This window comes from Stenella coeruleoalba (assembly GCF_951394435.1).
Source record: "Stenella coeruleoalba genome assembly, chromosome: 9".
Taxonomy (NCBI): Eukaryota; Metazoa; Chordata; class Mammalia; order Artiodactyla; family Delphinidae; genus Stenella; species Stenella coeruleoalba.
In genome coordinates, this window is record NC_137155.1 from 15122901 (window position 1) to 15145122 (window position 22222).

Here is a 22222-nt window from a genome sequence, read left to right on the forward strand (position 1 = left end):
GAACATGTTCCTTAAGGCTATTTTGAAATCATTAGAGTCATAAACAGCGGATGTGAGCTAAAATGCCAACTCAAAGCATCTTGGCTCACCTATCACTAGTTGAACTAGTTGGAGCATCTAAGATGATTTCCTAAATTAGCTACTGATTGTGGTCAGAGTGTCAGACATACAACTACATACAGAACTGTGTGATAGTAAATTTGTGTGATTTTAAGCCAGTAAGTTTGGAGTAACTTGTTCAACATCAGTAGAAGCTAATGCAGTACAAGTAGGCGTGATACTTTGAATATGTGTGATAAAACAAGGATAAATAACTATAGTTTGATTTATTTTTATTATTTATTTTCATTAATAAACCACAGACGAACCCGCTATTTGAAGCTTTTTAAAGTGATAAAGGAGTCTAAAGGCAGTGATAAATATGTCTTAGGTGCCCATCCTTTTCCTACCATCAAAGAGGAAAAATGGGGACTTCTCTGGCAGTCCACTGCTTAAGACTTCGCCAATGCAGGGAATGTGGGTTCGATCCCTGGTTGGGGGAGCTAAGATCCCACATGCCTTGTGGCTGAAAAACCAAGACATTAAAAAAAAAAAAAAAAAAGCAATATTGTAACAAATTCAATAAAGACTTTAAAAATAGTCCACATCAAAAAAATCTTTAAAAAAAAAAAGGAAAAAGCATGTTTAGAATGAAAGTAAAGGCTATTAAGTGGTTCAGGGTGCAAGAGCAGTTTAAAAGGAATGGTGCTGTTATTTATTTTTTTAATTTACTTTATTGAAGTATAGTTGATTTACCATGTTGCGTTAACTTCTGTACAGCAAAGTGATTCAGTTTTACATATATACATTCTTTTTCATATTCTTTTCCATTATGATTTATCACAGGATACTGAATATATGGGTGCGGTTATTTAGATTTGAGTTTGATCAGCATGCCGAGACAGACACCCACTACCCCTTTCAGTGTACTTTTTTTTTTAAATTTATTTTTGGCTGCGTTGGATCTTCATTGCTGCACGCAGGCTTTCTCTAGTTGCAGTGAGCAGGGGCTACTCTTTGTTGTGGTGCGCGGGCTTCTCATTGCGGTGGCCTCTCCTGTTGCTGAGCGCGGGCTCTAGGCGCATGGGCTTCGGTAGTTGTGGCTCGCGGGCTCTAGAGCGCAGGCTCAGTAGTTGTGGCGCACGGGCTTAGTCGCTCCGCAGCATGTGGGATCTTCCCGGAACGGGGCTCGAACCCGTGTCCCCGCATTGGCAGGCGGATTCCCAACCATGGCGCCACCAGGGAAGTCCTTAGTTTACTTTTAAAGCCATGTAATGTCACAGCCTAAGATTTAGTGTTCACAAAAAGGAAAATATTGTCCAATAGCACAGCACTTCCAAATTGTTGGGCATGCCTTGGACTGAATTCTCATATATTATATTACCAACCTGTTCCATTCTGCTTCAGTAAGGATCAGTCCTGGTCTTCACATTTTTTTAAGTATTTGAGAGATTTAGCTGAAACTGCTGCCTTTAAGGGAAATCTCACATAATTTATTTCTACTTCAGCCTCAGGAATTGTCAAAACAAGAAAATACATACTTTCACATTTGATTATTAGCCCTATACTTGCTTACATATTTATTTATCAATCTGTTTCAATAAGAGACTCTTAAAAGACACAGGTTTGGATGATCTAAAGGATTTCTCGATTTTTGGAGTAGATTTTGCTGTCTCCTCTTGATAATTTGCCTTCTCAAAAATAACCATAATTTCTTCGTGAACAAGGTAATGTTTTTCTGAATTTGTATTGCAGTTTACACCTAACGTGTTGCTTTTTTTCCCTGAGGCTCTCAAAATAATATTGAAAAGAATCAATCCATTTAAAACTAAATGGTTATCAAGCATATACCCATGATGATAAGTGATAACTAAATTATAGGAAGGAAAACTGTGGTTTCTGTTGGGTTGTTGGTCTTCTCTTTCTTACTGCATATACCTAGATCAGTCTTCCACTTCCTGTAAATTAGAGTTCAAGCTTTACATCTTTTAAGCAAAGAGGAATGAATATATACTTTTTATTTTTACACCCAAACAGTTGCCCCTGATGACCCCAGCAGAAAAATAGATGGCGATACCATTATTTTTTCAAACGTTCAAGAAAGATCAAGTGCGGTGTATCAGTGTAATGCCTCTAACGAATATGGATATTTACTGGCAAACGCATTTGTAAATGTCCTGGGTAAGCTCTCCCTTTATTAAAGACATGACAAATTAAATTCATGACCGCTGTTGTTTTTCATTCATTCAGCAGAAATATATTAAGCATCTACTAGGCAGTGGCACAGAACTTGGAGCTGTAAGGGATATACAAAGATGGATAAGATACAGACCTTGCCCTAAAGGAAATTACAGTCTGGCCTTAACTTTCTTTCATAACATGGTTTTGACAATGGCAAATTCCTCATTGTAGAGGTAATCAAAGAGGCTGCTCTGTTCATAGACGGTTACCTTGTGTCCAACCCCTCAAAAGGAAAACAGCATAGGTCTGCTGTTCCTAACTGAATGTGATTGCTTGTTCCATCCTTAGAAACTGACAAGTTGAATGACAATTTCATGATTCTGATTTTTGAAAGTAAGTCATTAATCGTAATGTTTGGCTGTGACCTAAGTCACGATGTACATTTATTTATCAATTCATAACAATATGTTTAGAAAACGGTGACATAAACATATTCTGAAAGGGTTGGGTTTATGTGAACATTGTATTTCTCATATGGGACAAAACTACTAAAATACCAAATTTGTTAAGAATTTATGTGAGAATTGTTTTCATGATGCCGGGGAATTATCTTTCACCTCTGTAAGTGGAGTAGGTTCCCTTTCAAACAAAATTAGGGTCAGGAAGCCAACCAATATGTGGTATTTTTTCCTTCGTGCTTGAAATGAAGGTCAGTAAATCACAGGAAGAGCTGAGCCGTTAAGACGTTGATGGAGGGACAGGAAGCAGTTTTGATTCTGGTGCTGTTTTGAGTCATCAGCATTCTGCTTTTTTTCTGCCGGCTTGGATGTTCGCCACCACGCCCCCACACCCACCTCGGTTATTACCCCAAGGTTCTGATGGGCCAATCGTCCAACAAAAATGTATTTGGCCATTATTTTTTGTGCCAGACACTGTGCTGGTTTATGGGGAGGAAACAATAAAAAGTCCCATTCCCTGCCTGCAAGGAACTCACAGTGTAGTTGGAGAGATAGATAAAGAAATCAGTTATTAAAATACTGTGCTAAGGGGAGAGATACATTGGCTGTGCCTTAACATGAATTCTAATGGCCTGAAAAAAAAATACAGTAAAATACAGGTGGGCCTAAGTGTTTATTTTATTTTAATATTTACTTTACCTTTCCAAAACGTTTTTAGCTGAGCCACCACGAATCCTTACGTCTGCAGACACACTCTATCAAGTCATTGCAAACAGGCCGGCTTTACTAGACTGTGCCTTCTTTGGGTCTCCTCTGCCTACCATCGAGTGGTAAGTAGTGGCCATATCTGTTTGTCATATTTACATTTGCCAAAGCCTTCAAATTTCTCAATATGTGGGGTTTTAGTCAGAGAACAGGAAAAAGGCAGGGCAGAAGCCATCATCCTATTAATTATTAAATGTGTTCACAAATATTTATTAACGACTCACTCTGTGGTAAATACTGTCACATGGATGACCTCTTTGGCAGCACGCTTTGTCCATCCCAGAGGGATATGTAAATGTTTTTGAAAAAAATTAAAGTGGCTGTATTTTGCAGTGCTACGGACATCACCCGGGACGTCATGAATGGTGGCTAGAGGGACGGGTTGGGGGACATTCCTTGATAATAAAATATCATTTGGGGCGGACGCAGGGTCCATAAGCTTAAAAAACAGAATTGCTATTACCAGTGTTCCTCTCCCACTGAGTGTCCTGGCTTGGATCCGGCCAAGCGCCCCTGTATCCTTTCACTCCCTCTTCCGACCATCCCTTTTCACGTACCACTCGTGGTACACGTCCTGCCACCCTCCCAGCTTGCTTTAGCATGAGCTGAAAGAGACAAGGCCAGGGGAGACAGCAGCTCAGAAAGAATGAGTGAAAGAAAATTGGAACATTCATTTATGGGTTGTCTATCAGGTGCCAGACACTATGTGGGGCTCCACTTCCTGGTGTGAGATCAAAGCCAGGTGTAGGATTAAAGCCCAAACACGGATGCTTGTGCAGAAAATTTCCTAGCAAAGGAGACGGATTAACGCTTAGTTTCACACGGCTTTTCATCCATCCTCACTTCTCCCGTCTGACACTAACCTGGAAGCTCAATGTGGGCATACTTTACATGCATGCTTTCTTTTTCTCCTTCCCTGAATATTTTCCTATTTATACTCCCAGAAGTACAACCCTTGTAACCTTGAAGTCAGAATCTCTTTAGAATTGTAACGTGTAGATGGAGTTACAAAGACATCACAGTAGGGGGGAAAGGTCAAAAAGAGTAGTCTTCACTGTGTCTATTTTATTACTTATTAGAGATAAAATAGGTTAATAATGTGTTTATTAAGTTATGAATCTCTTATAATGAAAATTACAAATTGTTTTGTATTGTCATCCTAATTCTTCAAGCACCATCTATCGCTGAATCCTCCAGTTTGACATCTGTCTTTGCATTAACCCCTCTGATTTACAAGCATGCAATACGCTTGTGCAGCTTCCAGACGTCTCTGACCTTGATACTGTAATGCAGATCGTGTCGTGTGTTGGACCTTGAACAGGGCATTTCATGTCTGACTTCAAATTATAATATTTTTATTCCTGTTTGTGATCATTTTCATAATGAAGGTTTAAAGGCGCTAAAGGGAGTGCCCTTCGTGAAGATATCTATGTTTTACATGAAAATGGAACTTTGGAAATTCCTGTGGCCCAGAAGGACAGTACGGGAACTTATACATGTGTTGCAAGGAATAAGTTAGGAATGGCGAAGAATGACATTCACTTAGAGATCAAAGGTGAGGCAGAGGTGACATTTTTTCAGTATTATGAGACTTTGAGCAAATTCTCCAGCTTTTTTTAAAAAAAAATTTACTTTATTGAAGTATAGTTGATTTACATTGTTGTGTTAATTTCTGCTGTACAGCAAAGTGACTCAGTTATACATATATGCATTCTTTTTCATATTCTTTTTCATTATGGTTTATCACAGGTTATAGAGTATAGTTCCCTGTTCTGTGCAGTAGGACCTTGTTGTTTATCCATTCTGTATGTAACAGTTTGCATCTGATAACCCCAAACTCCCAATCCTTCCCTCCCCCACCCTCCTTCCCCCTTGGCAACCACAAGTCTGTTCTCTATGTCTTGATTCTGTTAAATTCTCCAGCTTTGGCAATGGATAACGGTAACTTTCCATTTCAGATCCAACGAGGATCATTAAACAGCCTGAATATGCAGTTGTGCAAAGAGGGAGCACGGTGTCCTTTGAATGCATAGTGAAGCACGATCACACTTTAATCCCCACCGTCATGTGGCTAAAGGACCACAGGGAGCTGCCCAGTGATGGAAGGTATTTGAAGACAATTTCTTTCCTTTCTCTTCCTTCTCTCTTTAAGCTGCTCTTGAACGAAAGGTTTATTGTACAGTAACTTGATGGTTATGTTTTTAAAGTTTCTGAAGTCTGCTCTCTCTCCAAAGGAGATATACGTTTTCTCTTCGTGCTATAGAATATTTGGACCTAAAAAGGTATCAAGTTATAGAAATAAGACCCTGACAGTGTTTGTCTGTCTTTGTGTTGGTCTCCTGCGTAATTTAGGATGTGAAAAACCTTTCAGGTCTTGAAAAACATCCATTGTTTTCTAACTTGTACGGTGCACTCTCAACAGATGTTTTCGTTCCCATTTTACAAATAAGCAGAAATACGATCTCTTTAATCATCAGAGTGAGCCTGAATCTTCGTCAGTATTTTACAGGACACTAGTTTTTATTTGGATGGGGAGTTTTCATTTTACCTAAAGCGAGTAGAAGGAGAAGAAAAAAAAGCAGGTAAAGAATTTGAAAGAGCCTGAGCACATTGCATTCCTTTAGCTTCGTATGAAAGAAAGGTCATGCGCATTTTCCAGGTGAGACTCTCGATTTGACAAAGTACACAGAGTCAAAGACGAGAATTTTAGCTGATGCAGAGGGGGCACAGGCATCACCCCGACGGGAAGGAGTGTTGTCTGCTGGTTTCTGTGGCTTCTTTCAACTGTGCCCAAATGGTGCCCTGTTGCTTGTAAATGGCCCTTAAAAGAACTATGTGGGAATTTGGGATTAACGATACACACTACTGTATATGAAATAAACAACAGGGGCCTACTGTATAGCACAGGGAACTATATTCAATAGCCAGTAATAACCTATAATGGAAAAGAATCTGAAAAAGAGTATTTTTTATATATATATATATATATATAAAACTGAATCACTTTGCTGTATACCTGAAACATTGTAAATCAACTATAGTTCAATTAAAAAAAAACAATAATTAATATCAAATTATTTTAAAATACACACTTTGTTAGAAATTGAGCCAGATGAGTGGTAGCAGCAGAAGCCTAGGAAAGCCCTCTGTTCAGGGTAACTGGAGCTGCCCCCAGCTCAGCTCTAGATGCCTCTGGTCTTAAGGAAGCTCCTATAACTCCAGAGGCGTGGTTGAAAGCCATCAGACTAAATGACCCAAGCTTCTCCCTCATTCAAAATGTTTGCCAACTTTACTCATTATCAAAGTGGCATGTATCGTATAGGATTTTAGCTCTAATGTGCTGCAAATCTTTATCATCTTTCCCTTTTACCAAGTTCACAGTTGCTTTCATGCCAGTAAAACCGTCATTCCAGCCGCTTTGAGCATGTGATAATTACAGGTTCACTGTTGACAAGGACCATTTGGTGGTCGCTGATGTCAATGATGATGATGGTGGGACCTACACATGTGTGGCCAACACAACTCTGGACAACGTTTCGGCCAGTGCTGTGCTCCGCGTTGTCGGTAAGAGCTAGAACACATACAGCACAACTGGCTGCCCTGTTTTAGGTTGAAAGGAAAAATTGTCAGTAGTAACTGTTTGCTTGTTACAGTTTTAGCATTTTATAAGTGAGTTAAATATGCACATCTTTCTTCTTTGAAAGATGCCTTTGAGGCAGTAATTTCAGTATAAATGTACTCTGTAGCAACACTGCAATAAACCGGTGGTTAAGCACATTAGTGATATTTTTATGAGAAAACTGGGGGGAAATGATCTACCTTTATTTAAAGTCGAAGGGGTTTTCCCTCTATGTTGTTACTGCATGTTTATCGATGCTGTGTCTCACAGCTAAGCATAAGGCTCAGTTTTATAATCTTAATCATGCTCAGTCTTTGTCTTCTTGTGCTATATTATATCTGTCCACTACTAATTTTGATTAAACTCCTTTATATTACTGTCCTTTCTAGCTCCCACTCCAACTCCAGCTCCCATTTACGGTAAACTAATATGAGTCCTTTTCTCTGTTTTCTTTCAAACAATTTCACACGTACAGAAGAAGTCCGTTACTTTCTTTTCTCTATCATGTCATTGTGTTTCTTTAAGGAAAAGGGCTCTGTCAGGTGTTCTGCCGTTTTGTCCATTTACTGCTATAAATCATCTCTTCATTATAATTCGGGAACTTTTCACTGAATATATTGCCACTCGCTTCCAAGTATTTCATGTGTTATTGCAAAGTCATTTCATTCGCTGAAAGTCCCTCTTTGACAGCATTTCCTTGTAAAGTAGCATAGTGCTTTTTCAAAAGCGATCGTCCATATTTTACAGACTGAAAAAGCAATTTCAAATATCATTCCACAACTTAGGTTTTCATTTCAATCGATTAAAAGTTGTTGTGGAGCTTCCCTGGTGGAGCAGTGGTTGAGAGTCCGCCTGCCGATGCAGGGGACGCGGGTTCCTGCCCCGGTCCGGGAAGATCCCACATGCCGCAGAGTGGCTGGGCCCGTGAGCCATGGCCGCTGAGCCTGCGCGTCCAGAGCCTGTGCTCCGCAACGGGAGAGGCCACAACAGTGAGAGGCCCGCGTACCGCAAAAAAAAAAAAAATTGTTCTGGAAAACTAAATGTTGTTTGGGGATTCCATTTTCAAGAAATTTACATAGGAAAACAATGGATGCTTAATACAACATTTGACCTTTCTATCAAAGAAAACCACCAACTCACTGTGTTCACAGAAGATAAATCACTAAAGAAAGACGAAAAGGAGGACACTTTCACGTAGCATGATTTTTCTGAGTCGGGAAGTTAAATCAATTTTTTTCCCGAAATCTTTTTAATTAAAGAACCCTCATGTTTATTCAACATATAAATACAAAAATTAATTTTGTGGTGAAAACTCAGCTGGATGTTACATAGTATTATGGATTATGCTGTAGAAGACCTGTCCTTTGTAGACATTTACTGCTTCTTTACTGGTAGGAAAGAAGTGCTTATATTTTTCTATGGCCTCTGGTTCCCCCAAGAACCAGAGTTACTGCCAAGAGCAAGGTCAGGAAAAGACCCAGGGGGAACTTTAACTCTCTAGATCTCAGAAGCACCATTAGAAGAGGCAGACATGCTCCTCAGACACCTTCGTCCCAACAAGCATCTGTACCCTGGTGTCCTCTGAGACTAAACACACCTCCCCGTATGCCTGACTGACTTATACTGAACATCCACATAAGGTTGCATGCCGAGGGCTACCTGCATGGCATCAATTTTAGAATTCCCTTAAAAATACAAATATTCTCCAGGTGCCCCCAAATCTGTAATTCAGCATGTTTCAGAAAGAACACTTGCATCTTCTTTTAATAGTATGTACATCTGCCTGTATTTGTTTTTCAGCATTTCCCATTCTCTATTTCCCATTTATTAGAAATTCAGCTTCCGTATTATTTTTCCTGTTTGTGCTCCTCTATGTTTATGAGAAGACACGCACTGAGAGTGCTGGAGAACCATACATGTCCTCCCCTGGCTTTGGTGACAAGGGATTTAGTTTCATTTCAAAGAGAAACAAGCAGAGCTCATTGAGGGGTTCTCTTGGGTGTGCATGTGTGTTCCCAGCAGCCTCAGCTGTTTTCATTTCCTTTCAGTTGCATGCTCACTGGCCATTACGTGTGCTGTGTCTTTAAAAGTCCCCTTCGAGAATAGTATCATGAGTAAAGGAGAACCTCCTAAGGTCGGGCGGTTAACTATGATGTGTGTGTTTGGTCTACAGATGTCCCAAATCCTCCCTTTGACTTAGAATTGACGGATCAACTAGACAGGAGTGTTCAGCTGTCATGGACCCCAGGCGATGACAACAATAGCCCTATTTCAAGTATGTGGTGTCATTTGCTTTTTCACTGATAAACTTAATGATTATTTTCAAAGCACTGTATCCCATGTAATTGAAATTCCTTGCAAAAGATATTTGCTGGCATTCTCTGCTTCATTGCTAATAGAATCAAAACAGTTATTTATGTTCTGTTATTCAGCACTGGAGTTATTCCTGGTTACGACTTCTGGTTTGGGACACTAATTAATTGCTGAAGATGTTAATTAAGCAAATACACTATCATTTTGTGTTTAAGATCCATAGAATCACTTTCAATTTCTACCACAGTAGGAAGATGTATTGCAAGTTATTCATTTTGCCCATTAATATAGGAGAAAACAATAGAAGGACCAGTCTAGCTATTAGGAAATTGAGACTTGGTGAGTAAAGTGACTTTTCAAAGCCACAGTTGTTAACAGAACTGGGGGTAGACATCAGGTCTCTTTCTTCCCGTTAGCCCTGGCTATAAAGTGGCACAGTCACCAGTGTCACCTCCTCACCTTGATGACATCAGCTTAGAGAATAAAATCAGGTGAGGGACCATGCTATAAAGGTACTGGAAGAGCTTAGTAAAATTAGACTATAGATAAGCTTATACGTTTTAAAACCAAAAAGGTACTTAAGAGAGTAGACACAAGTCTGTAATATATTACTACCTTCAGGTGTATACTGCAGGAAGACTCAATTCCTTTCCAGTGATGACCTAAGATACTGCTGAAGTGATGTGCGTATTGATTTGTTGCACCTGCTGGTAAAGCAGACTAGATCCAATGAAAGTAAACAAAAGCGTCCTCTCTATCTTGTGTTCTTTGGTGGTGTTCCTTTCTCAGTGGAGTTTTTGGTCCTTGATCAGAACATGTATTCATTCATGCTGAATCTTCCAGTTCATTCAGTACATTAGCCAGATTTAGCTGGTGAGGATGCTTGGAGACTCTAATTTTTACCCATGTTAAAATGATACCATTAGATTTCAAGGCATTTCTACTCTTTTGTTCGTTCATTCATTCAACAGACATTTATTGAATACCTATTATGTACCAGGCATTCTTCTAAAACAAAACAATCAAAAATCTCTGCCCATATGAAGTTTATATTTTAATTGAGGACACAAATAAGATAAAATTAATACATGTTACGTTATTGTGTATAATGTCATTATATATATGTATATGTGTGTGTGTGTGTGTGTGTGTGTGTGTGTATGTGTGTATACACACACACACTACTCAGATCTCCTTTTAAGAGAGAACCCACTACAAGGAATGTCAACAACAGGCTCCATCTGCTGCCCCCTCCCTAGGGATCAGCTGCAGCATTCCCATGAGACCCCTCTCTTCCTGAGCTAGTCCAGGGACTGAGCACAGCGAGGGTCCTAGATTCAGCCATGCCTCCTGCAGAACTCCACTCTGGGGCTCCTTGCTGACCTGGCTGAATCTATCTGTATTGGAATCTGAGGCTTTTTCCACACACACCTCCTTCCCCTCTCCTTTCTCAGACGTCAGACCTGCATTACGGTCTGAAGATCTTCCCTGCCATCTCCTGCTTTCTGTCTCTTTTGTCTTCCATGGACTCTTTCCCAAATAAATCTCCTACACATTTAGTTCTATCTCTGCATCTGCTTCCAAGAGGAGTCAAACACACATGTGTCTATTCACATGGTTATGTGTGTGTCCATGTTTAGGCCATGCAAAGAACAAAGCAGGAGAAGGAGAGTAAAGAATATGAGGGTCAGGGGTATAATTACAAACAGGGTGGTCAGGAAAGGCTACCTTAAGAAGGTAACATTCGTATGCAAAACAGTATGGAGGTTCCTTAAAAAAGTGAAAATAGAGTTACCAGATGATCCAGCAATCCCACCCCTGGGCATATATCCAGGAAAAATGAAAGCTGTAATTCAAAAAGATACATGCATCCCGAAGTTCACAGTGGCACTGTCTACAATAGCCGAGACACAGGCGCAACCTAAGTGTCCATCAACACATGAATGGGTAAAGAAGATGTGGTACATATATACAGTGGAATACTACTCAGCCATAAAAAAGAATGAAATCATGCCATTTGCAGCAACATGGATGGACCTAGAAAGTATCATACTAAGTGAAGTAAGATGGAGAAAGACAAATATTATATGATATCCCTTATATGTGGAATCTAATAAATAGTGCAAATGAACTAATTTATAAAATAAAACTAGACTCATAGACATAGAAAACAAACTTATGGTTACCACAGGGGAAGGGGAGGAGGAATAAATTAGGAATTTGGGATTAACAGATGTGTACTACCAAACAAGGATTTACTGTATAGCACAGGAAGCTATATTCAATATATTGTAATAAACTATAAAGGAAAAGAATGGGGAAAAAGAATATAGTTATATACATTTATTTATGTATAACCAAATCACTTTGCTATACGCCTGAAACTAACACAATACTGTGAATCAACTATACTCCAGTTAAAAAAATAATAAATTTTTAAAAAGAAGGTAACATTTGAGTATGTCAATAAAGACATGAGGAGAGAGGTAGTGAAAGCACTATGCAGTTAACTGAAGGAAGACCTTTCCAGGGAGAGCAAAGCAAAGCCCCTGAGACAGGAGCATGTCTCTCGGAAGCCACTGTGGCTGGCTGGAGTGAAACAAGAAGAAGTGAAGTAGGAGAGAAGGTCAAAGAGGCAAAGAGTTGGTGGGTGGAGTGAGATGTGCACTGTGCAGGGCCTTGTAGGCCCTTGTAGGGGTTGGGAAGGAATTGGAGGGATTTAAGTAGAGCAGTGGTCCCCAGTCTTTTTGGCACCAGGGACTAGCTTCATGGAAGTGTTTTTCCACGGAGGGGGAGAGGGGGGATGGTTCAGGCGGTAATGTGAGCCATGGTTCAGGCGGTAATGCAAGCAATGGGGAGCGGCAGATGAAGCTTCACTTGCCTGCCTAACAAGCCATGGACCAGTATCGGTCCACAGCCCAGGGGTTGGGGACCCCTGAAGTAGAGGAATGGATCACACTGGCTATTCTATTGAAAATGGTCTAGAGAGGAATAAGAGGGAGAGTGGGGAGACCCAGCAGAACTACAGTTCTCAAACCATGCGTTGAAATACCATGCAGAACGTCAGCAAACCTCAGAGGTGCCTCCAGATATTAAGTTTTTGATTTTTAAATTTTGGGTTTTATTTTTTTAATTTAATTTTATTTTTTGGCTGAGTTGGGTCTTCGTTGCTGCGCACAGGCTTTCTCTTGTTGTGGTGAGCAGGGGCTACTCTTCCTTGTGGTGCGCAGGCTTCTCATTGCGGTGGCTTCTCTTGTTACGGAGCACGGGCTCTAGGCATGCAGGCTTCAGTAGTTGTGGAACATGGGCTCAGTAGTTGTGGCTCATGGGCTCTAGAGCGCAGGCTCAGTAGTTGTGGCACACGGGCTTAGTTGCTCCATGGCATGTGGGATCTTCCTGGCCCAGGGCTCGAACCCGTGTCCCCTGCATTGGCAGGTGGATTCTTAACTGCTGAGCCACCAGGGAAGCCCCAAAATTTTGGTTTTTAAAAAACACAGTGACATCTCTCAGACACCCCATGAAATACTAGCTGGAGGCAGTTCACAGTTTCAGTATTGATAGTGCTACATCACACTGTGACAGTGTCATATCTCCGCAAAGCCTTTGTGGTGATAAAAAGCAAGTACCATGTGAAAATAAGTGTGAAACAGGAAATGAGGAAGGTGGTGTCAAATCTGTTTACAGGGTTGGACAAGTTATGCGGTGCCCAGTAGATTTTAAGACATAAACACTTATTAGATTATATAGACCTAACTCCTTAATACACAGAGATGTTAGGTATTTCTTTTGACCTAAGGGAGCCATGAAAAAAATTACTGAGACACTAAGCACACCATGAACTAAGAAAGTTTGGGAACTTGTGAGCTAGGAGGTTATGCAATAATTCTCACAAGAGATCTTGGTGACCTGGAATAGGCTTATAGGGATGGAGGAGCTGAGAAATGGTAAGCTGAGATTTTGAATATATTTTAAAGGTACAGCCAACAGGTCTATTGAGAGTAAGAGAAGGAGAAAGCCAAGAAGGACTTCAAGGTTTTGACCTGAGTTGTCACTACCAGTTGGGGTAAAGAGCAAAATGAGTCTTGGTCACATCCAATTTGAGATACTGTACTAGACAAACAAGTGGAATTCTTGAGTAGGCAATTAAGTATCCAAGTCTGCAGTTCTGGGGAGAGATAGGGGCTGAAGATATAAATGTGAAGGTCATCAGTTTATGAAACTGGAGATCACCAGCAAATTAACATAGATTAGAAGGAGAACTCTAAGTGCTGAGCTTCCGAGCATTGCAACACATATTTCTAGTTCATCTTTGTACCTTTAGTTCATATCATGGTACATGGCATGTAGTAGGCAATTAATGAATATCTAAATACCTATTTTTTGCATTTCTTTTTTTTTATTGAAGTATAGTTGATTTACAATGTTGTATTAGTTTCAGGTTTACAGCAAAGTGATTCAGTTATACATATATTTTTTTGACATTCTTCTTCTTTTTAGGTTATTACAAAATATTGAGCATAGTTCCCTCTGCTATACAGTAGGTCCTTGTTGGTTATCTCTTTTATATACAGTAGTGTGTATATGTTAATCCCAAGCTCCTCATTTATCCCTCCCCCTACCTTTCCCCTCTGGTAACCACAAGTTTGTTTTCTATGTCTGTGTGTCTATTTTGGTGTTTTGTTTTTTTTTGTTGTTTGTTTTGCTTTTTTTGTGGTACACGGGCCTCTCACTGTTGTGGCCTCTCCCATTGCGGAGCACAGGCTCCGGACGCGCAGGCTCAGCGGCCATGGCTCACGGGCCTAGCCACTCCGCAGCACCGGGGCACGAACCCGTGTCCCCTGCATCGGCAGGTGGACTCTCAACCACTGCGCCACCAGGGAAGCCCTCTATTTCTGTTTTGTATATAAGTTCATTTTTATCATTTTCTTTTAGATTCCACATATATGCAATATCGTATGATATTTGTCTTTCTCTGCCTGGCTTAATTCACTTAATATGATCATCTCTAGTCCATCCATGTTGCTGCAGGTGGCATTATTTCATTCTTTTTATGGCTGAGTAACATTCCATTGTATGTATGTGCAACATCTTCTTTATCCATTCATCTGTCGATGGACATTTAGGTTGCTTCCATATCTTGGCTTATTGTACATAGTGCTGCAATGAACATTGGGGTGCATACATCGTTTCAAATAAATACTTATTTTTTACAAGGGTAAAACATGTACATACCACAAAATTTTAAGAGAGACAAGAGGGTAGGTATGCACTGGAAATTAAGTCTTCCTCCCACCCCTGATTCTCAATTCCTCTGGTGACACCAGTGTTACAGTGTGTATTCTCCAAGAGGTAACACATGTACTTTCAAGCGTATGTGTATGTGTATATGTTATAGTAAATCTTTTTATTTTTATACAACTGTAGTATCCAGCACACACTGGATTATGTTCTAAACCCTACTTGGTTTCACTTAACAATATATTTTAGAAATCATTCTGTTTCAGTACATGCGGAGCAGCCCTATTCATTTTTTACAGCTGCAGAATATTCCATTGTGTGGATGCATCATAATTTATTTAATCAGTGTCCTATTGATGAACATTTAGGTTCATCAGTGTCCTATTGATGAACAATTGTTTGCAATTAGGTTGTTTCAGTTGCAAACAATGCTGCCATGTGGATTCTTTTTCAAGTGCCTTCGAACATATTCATGAGCACATTTGTTCAAAATAAATTGCTGGAAGCACAATTTCTGAGTCAAAGGGTCTCTGAGTTATCTAAATATCTAAATATTGTTAGATGTTCTGAATTGTCCTCTATAGAAGTTGTACCAATTTACACTTCCCACAAAGTATGAGAATGATTGTTTCCCTTTGTCATAGTTCGCAAAGTGTGTTAAACATTTGATTTTGCCAGTTTTTTTGGTGGGAGAAGGTATCTCTCTGTATTTCACGTAACATCTCCTGTTATGAAAAAATCAATCATCTTTTCGTATGTTTAAACTTTCCTAGGAATATGTGGGTCACTTCTAAACAATTTTAAGGAGCTAAACTCAGCATGCTAGAGAAAGCATACTCTTATTGGATTTGCTTAAGTGTTGAGGACACTAGGCTTCTGAAATCAAAATATTCTAGTGAATTTTTCTTGAAAGTGAGATAATTCATGTTCAGCTGCTCTTGTTAAGATTGTCCTGTTCGTTATCCTCGCAACCTACCATTGGGTGACTGAATTCATGTCTTGGATTTGTTGTGTGTGTGTGCTGTGGCCAGAATTCATCATTGAATATGAAGATGCAATGCATGAGCCGGGGCTGTGGCATCACCAAACTGAAGTCCCTGGAGCTCAGACCACAGCCCAGCTGAAGTTGTCGCCCTATGTCAACTATTCCTTCCGAGTGATGGCAGTAAACAGCCTGGGAAGGAGCTTGCCCAGCGAGGCATCTGAGCAGTATTTGACTAAAGCTGCAGGTAAAGCACGACTTCTGTGATATGAAATAAAATAGAAGGGTTTTCCACTGTTTGCAAGAGACCAAAGTTTACGAGTATGTGGCTGTTTAACTTCTAGAACCAGATAAAAATCCCACGGCTGTGGAAGGGCTGGGATCAGAGCCGGATAATTTGGTGATTACGTGGAAGGTGAGCTATGTCTGAAATATTCAACTATATTTTAGAGTGGAAAGAAAAGTTGTTTTTAAATAATACCTGTATTAAAATCCTCTTTCACACATTTTTTGGAATATATACATATATCGTATATTTATTAATCATGTAGTAGGTAAAAGCTTGATCCTTGGAGCCAAAATGAACGGTACAAATCCCAGCTTTGCCACTTAGTAACTGTGTGACTTTAAGGCATTTCTTTACCATCTCTACTGTGTATCTGTGTGATGGGAATAACAGTGAACCAACCTCGTAAGATTAAAGGAGTTAATGCACTTATAACGCACTTAGAACGGTGCCTATCACATAGAATGCGCTCAATAAATTCTAGCTTGTGTTGTCACCATCGTAGAGAACCATCTAGAAGACAGGTACCAGTAGTCAACTTCTTCTACTTTTTTCTTTTTGGCCTGTCTCTATTTTCTGGACTTGGAAAATTAATATATATTTATTTGTGTGATTTTAAAACTTATTCTAGATAGATCCATACATCCATACTTAGATACATACATGTTTGTATATACTTAGATACGTACATGCGTGTAGAAACAGGATAGAATGACAAGCCAATCTCTTTTTTTTTTTTAAAGAAAGAAGTAGTTCACAATTTCAGTCTCCAAGTAAAATAGACAGTGAGGTGCTGTCACACAACCAGGAGCACATAAAGGAAAATATACCTGGAAAGTTTTATGTCACCTACCCATGACTGTGGAGCCAGAATCTGAGAGGCCTAGGTGGTTTTTACTACTTCAAGATAGAGATTAACCACCTTTGAAATGTTGATCCCAAACAAGCTGTGGATCTCATCACAGGTGAAAAAAACGGACAAAAGTTCCCTGGAGAAAATTGTTCATAGCTTGTACTTTGGTGGCGCAGTGCTCACCGTCTTAAGTCTGGGAATTGAATTTGCCGTTCCAGTAAGAGATGGCACCGCCGATCTGTTTTATAAGCTCTGATGGTCTGGCTTTTCTTGTAGCCCTTGAATGGTTTCGAATCTAATGGGCCAGGCCTTCAGTACAAAGTTAGCTGGCGCCAGAAGGATGGTGATGATGAATGGACGTCTATGGTTGTAGCAGATGTATCCAAATACATTGTCTCAGGCACCCCGACCTTTGTCCCATACCTGATCAAAGTTCAGGCCCTGAACGACGCGGGCTTTGCTCCAGAGCCAGCTGTGGTCCTGGGACATTCTGGAGAAGACCGTAAGTGCCTGATGCTACTTCATGTCTATTTTTCCCCAGCAAAACAGACTTACCAAAGTGCAAGTCAAGGCCATGTCCAGAGGTGCTGAGATTGGGAGGGAGGATGGGAGGCAGCCATGATTTCGCTCAACATTTCTGCATCTGAACAGCCTGCTACATAGAAAATAGGTTCAGCATGTTAAAAGCTATTACTTTTTAAAAAGATATGTTGTTCTCACAAAGTCAAATGAACAGTGCTCAAAAAAAAAAAAAACCCATCTATTCTCCATCCTTGATAATACATAGAATCAGGCTGGGGCATGTTTCAAGCCAAAATTAGGAGATGGTGACAGTTTTTGCATGAAATTCAAAATGACATTGATACTTCTACCCCCCTTTCTCATCTTTCCCTAGTCCCAATGGTGGCTCCCGGGAATGTGCACGTAAACGTGGTAAACAGCACCTTAGCCGAGGTGCACTGGGACCCGGTACCTCTGAAAAGTATCCGAGGACACCTGCAGGGCTATCGGGCAAGTGAAAGAGACCTTTCGTGTTCTTTTCTCAGAAACAGTCCGTCGGCCAATGCCAGACGCCCTTTGCTTGGCCGGAGGAGGCCTTGAGAGTTCGTCAGGTGTACTGCCTCAGGAAGCCTACCTCTGAAGCATCCCCGCTAGAGCTGGATCGAAATCTCACTGCACACCAAGGGAGAAAAAAATTCTTTCTCCATTTTTCCCACAGATAGTCTGCATTCTGCCAACTCAGCAGTTACCGCATGCACGAAATGGGGGAAACTAATGTTCAAAAAACTAGGATGTAGTGAAATGCACCTAGCTTTAAAACCACACTGACTGTGGTTTTAAACGAACAAAACTATGTGTTGAACAAACAAAACTATCCAGAAAACAATGTAGACTTTTGTTTTAAATAGTTTATAGTTCAAGATCATAGAGTTCCAACTCAGTCATTCTTATAAACATCAGTTATCTGTGTTCTTGGGAAGCACAGAAAGACCGATTCATAGTTTTGATTGAGAGGTGGTCAAAGAACTTTCACATCTACCAAGGCAGTCAAGGCTTTGATTGGTCAAACCCTGACCTCTAGAGGTCGGATTTTGCACTGCATCATGTTCAACTTTGGGTTTTTGGTTCTTCTTCCTCCAAGATTGCCAGATTCTGTATTTATGTTGATTTCTCTTGAAGGTGCCTTTAAACTCCTAAGATGACTTTAAGAGGACTTAGTAAACAATAGTTCTGGATTTCTATCCGAAGTTAATCAACACTTTATCTCTTCAAAATCTGTGTCTCCAATTTCATACCAAAAAATAAGTATTTTTAATTAAGTGATGCAGTTTGGCATAGTGAGAAAGCCCTAGACTTGAAGTGGAGGGTCTTCTTACCTCTTGATACCCCAGGGGCGCTTCTGTACTGTAGGAATAGTAATAATAAAAGCTTCACTGTGGTTTTTAGTATTAAACTAAATGATATATTGTACATGAAGTTGTATTAACCCTGGAAAAGTACATAAATATTGGGCAGTAATTTTTACCATTAGAATATTTTACACAAGTAAAGGACGCTTAAATCCTTCTGTATGGGTCTCATGCCGTTTCACTTCTTTGGTTTATTTCACTTAGACTTCTCCAACAACATAGCATAACCGAGCTTCATCACAATTTCTTAATTTCCCTCATTACCTATGCCTTCTACTCACTTGCCTCAGAATTGATATCTGTCAGTTGTTCCACTAGTCTAAAGTGTACCAAGGGAAACTTCTGGGGAAAAAAATAATAATAAGACTTTAATTTTGTGAGCATGAGGATTCTGTTGGCTCCGTTGTCCATCCCTGACTTTTACTCTTGCTGTTTCAGATTTACTACTGGAAGGCACAGAGTTCATCAACCAGAAACAGACGCCATATTGAGAAAAAGATCCTCACTTTCCAGGGCAGCAAGACTCATGGCATGTTGCCTGGGCTGGAGCCCTTTAGCCACTACACACTGAATGTCCGCGTGGTCAATGGGAAAGGGGAGGGCCCAGCCAGCCCCGACAGGGTCTTCAATACCCCGGAAGGAGGTAGGGTGGGCGTGTCACTGAGATCCTAGGAGCGTGTGGTGCATCCTGAGAGACTTTGCATGACCGATGGGCCCCCAAAGAAAGTATATTCTGGAAGCCAAATGTGATTTTCCCACAGATGAACACAGCACACACAGAGCTGACAGAGTGTCAGCTCATCTAGGGCCTGAGGGTGTGGGGAAGGCTTCAGAGGATTCCCTAAAACCCCCTTTCACTTCACTTAAAATTTTTCTCCACAGTTAATCACACGGTCAAAAACCTTGCTAATTTTTTTTTAATTTTTTAAAATTTTTATACAACTTTTTTTTTTGGCTGAGCTGCATGGCTTGCAGAATCTTAGTTCCCCGACCAGGGATTGAACCTGGGCCCTGACAGTGAAAACACCAAGTCCTAACCATTGGACCACCAGGGAATTCCCTATTTTTATACAATTTTTAAATGTTACTTTCCATTTCCAGTTATTACAAAATATTGGTTATATTCCCCATGTAGTAAAATACATCCTTGAGCCTGTCTTTTTTTTTTTTACATCTTTATTGGAGTATAATTACTTTACAATGGTGTGCCAGTTTCTGCTTCATAACAAAGTGAATCAGTTATACATATGCATATGTTCCCATATCTCTTCCCTCTTGGCATTTCCCTCTCTCCCGCCCTCCCTATCCCACCCCTCTAGTTTCATTAGGTCCCATTTGTTTATTTTTGTTTTTATTTCCATTTCTCTGGGAGGTGGGTCAAAAAGGATCTTGCTGTGATTTATGTCATAGAGTGTTCTGCCTATGTTTTCCTCTAAGAGTTTGATAATTTCTGACCTTACATTTAGGTCTTTAATCCATTTTGAGTTTATTTTTGTGAATGGTGTTAGGGAATGATCTAATTTCATACTTTTACATGTGTCCAGTTTTCCCAGCACCACTTATTGAAGAGGCTGTCCTTTCTCCACTCTACATTCCTGCCTCCTTTATCAAAGATAAGGTGACCACATGTGTGTGGGTTTATCTCTGGACTTTCTATCCTGTTCCATTGATCTATCTTTCTGTTTTTGTGCCAGTACCATACTGTCTTGATTACTGTAGCTTTGTAGTCTAGTCTGAAGTCCAGGAGCCTGATTCCTCCAGCTCCGTTTTTTGTTCTCAAGATTGCTTTGGCTATTCAGGGTCTTTTGTGTTTCCATACAACTTGTGAAATTTTTTGTTCTAGTTCTGTGAAAAATGCCATTGGTAGTTTGATAGGGATTGCATTGAATCTGTAGATTGCTTTGGGTAGTAGAGTCATTTTCACAATGTTGATTCTTCCAATCCAAGAACATGGTATATCTCTCCATCTATTTGTATCATCTTTAATTTCTTTCATCAGTGTCTTATAATTTTCTGCATACAGGTGTTTTGTCTCCTTAGGTAGGTTTATTCCTAGATATTTTATTCTTTTTGTTGCAATGGTAAATGGGAGTGTTTTCCTGATTTCACTTTCAGATTTTTCATCATTAGTGTATGGGAATGCCAGAGATTTCTGTGCATTAATTTTGTATCCTGCTACTTTACCAAATTCATTGATTAGCTCTAGTAGTTTTCTGGTAGCCTCTTTAGGATTCTCTGTATATAGAATCATGTCATCTACAAACAGTGACAGCTTTACTTCTTTTCCGATTTGGATTCCTTTTATTTCCTTTTCTTCTCTGATTGCTGTGGCTAAAACTTCCAAAACTATGTTGAATAAGAGTGGTGAGAGTGGGCAACCTTGTCTTTTTCCTGATCTTAGTGGAAATGCTTTCAGTTTTTCACCATTGAGGATGATGTTGGCTGTGGGTTTGTCATATACGGCCTTTATTATGTTGAGGAAAGTTCCCTCTATGCCTACTTTCTACAGGGTTTTTATCATAAATCGGTGTTGAATTTTGTCAAAAGCTTTCTCTGCATCTATTGAGATGATCATATGGTTTTTCTCCTTCAATTTGTTAATATGGTGTATCACATTGATTGATTTGCATATATTGAACAATCCTTGCATTCCTGGAATAAACCCCATGATCATGGTGTATGATCCTTTTAATGTGCTGTTGGATTCTGTTTGCTAGTATTTTGTTGAGGATTTTTGCGTCTATGTTCATCAGTGATATTGGCCTGTAGTTTTCTTTCTTTGTGACATCTTTGTCTGGTTTTGGTGTCAGGGTGATGGTGGCCTCGTAGAATGAGTTTGGGAGTGTTCCTCCCTCTGCTATATTTTGGAGGAGTTTGAGAAGGATAGAAGTTAGCTGTTCTCTAAATGTTTGATAGAATTCGCCTGTGAAGCCATCTGGTCCCGGGCTTTTGTCTGTTGGAAGATTTTTAATCACAGTTTCAATTTCAGTTCCTGTGATTGGTCTGTTCATATTTTCTGTTTCTTCCTGATTCAGTCTTGACAGGTTGTGCTTTTCTAAGAATATGTCCATTTCTTCCAGGTTGTCCATTTTTTTGGCATAGAGTTGCTTGTAGTAATCTCTCATGATCTTTTGTATTTCTGCAGTGTCAGTTGTTACTTCTCCTTTTTCATTTCTAGTTCTATTGATTTGAGTCTTCTCCCTTTTTTTCTTGATGAGTCTGGCTAATGCTTTATCAATTTTGTTTATCTTCTCCAAGAACCAGCTTTTAGTTTTATTTATCTTTGCTATCATTTCATTCATTTCTTTTTCATTTATTTCTGATCTGATCTTTATGATTTCTTTCCTTCTGCTAACTTTGGGTTTTTTTCTGTTCTTCGTTCTCCAATTGCTTTCGGTGCAAGGTTAGGTTGTTTATTCGAGATGTTTCCTGTTTCATAAGGTAGGATTGTACTGCTATAAACTTCCCTCCTAGAACTGCTTTTGCTGCATCCCATAGGTTTCGGGTCATCATGTCTCCATTGTAATTTGTTTCTAGGTATTTTTTGATTTCCTCTTTGATTTCTTCAGTGATCTCTT

General features: G+C 39.8%; 1 protein-coding gene across 12 annotated transcripts in view; it reads left to right on the forward strand.

Moving 5' to 3' along the window:
- The window catches only part of NRCAM (neuronal cell adhesion molecule), a 318457-nt gene that overhangs the window by 258934 nt on the left and 37301 nt on the right, over positions 1-22222 (forward strand). For 11 of the 12 annotated variants that reach the window (XM_079931531.1, XM_079931525.1, XM_079931532.1 and 8 more), the window contains 11 exons: positions 2077-2220; positions 3397-3508; positions 4832-4998; positions 5402-5549; positions 6883-7007; positions 9236-9337; positions 15645-15842; positions 15940-16010; positions 17011-17236; positions 17630-17745; positions 19083-19287. In XM_079931531.1, coding sequence (XP_079787657.1) covers positions 2077-2220; positions 3397-3508; positions 4832-4998; positions 5402-5549; positions 6883-7007; positions 9236-9337; positions 15645-15842; positions 15940-16010; positions 17011-17236; positions 17630-17745; positions 19083-19287 — 1614 coding nt within the window. Of the gene's footprint in view, positions 1-2076; positions 2221-3396; positions 3509-4831; positions 4999-5401; positions 5550-6882; positions 7008-7451; positions 7482-9235; positions 9338-15644; positions 15843-15939; positions 16011-17010; positions 17237-17629; positions 17746-19082; positions 19288-22222 lie in introns of all 12 variants that reach the window. The other variant, XM_079931528.1, reaches the window with a different exon arrangement.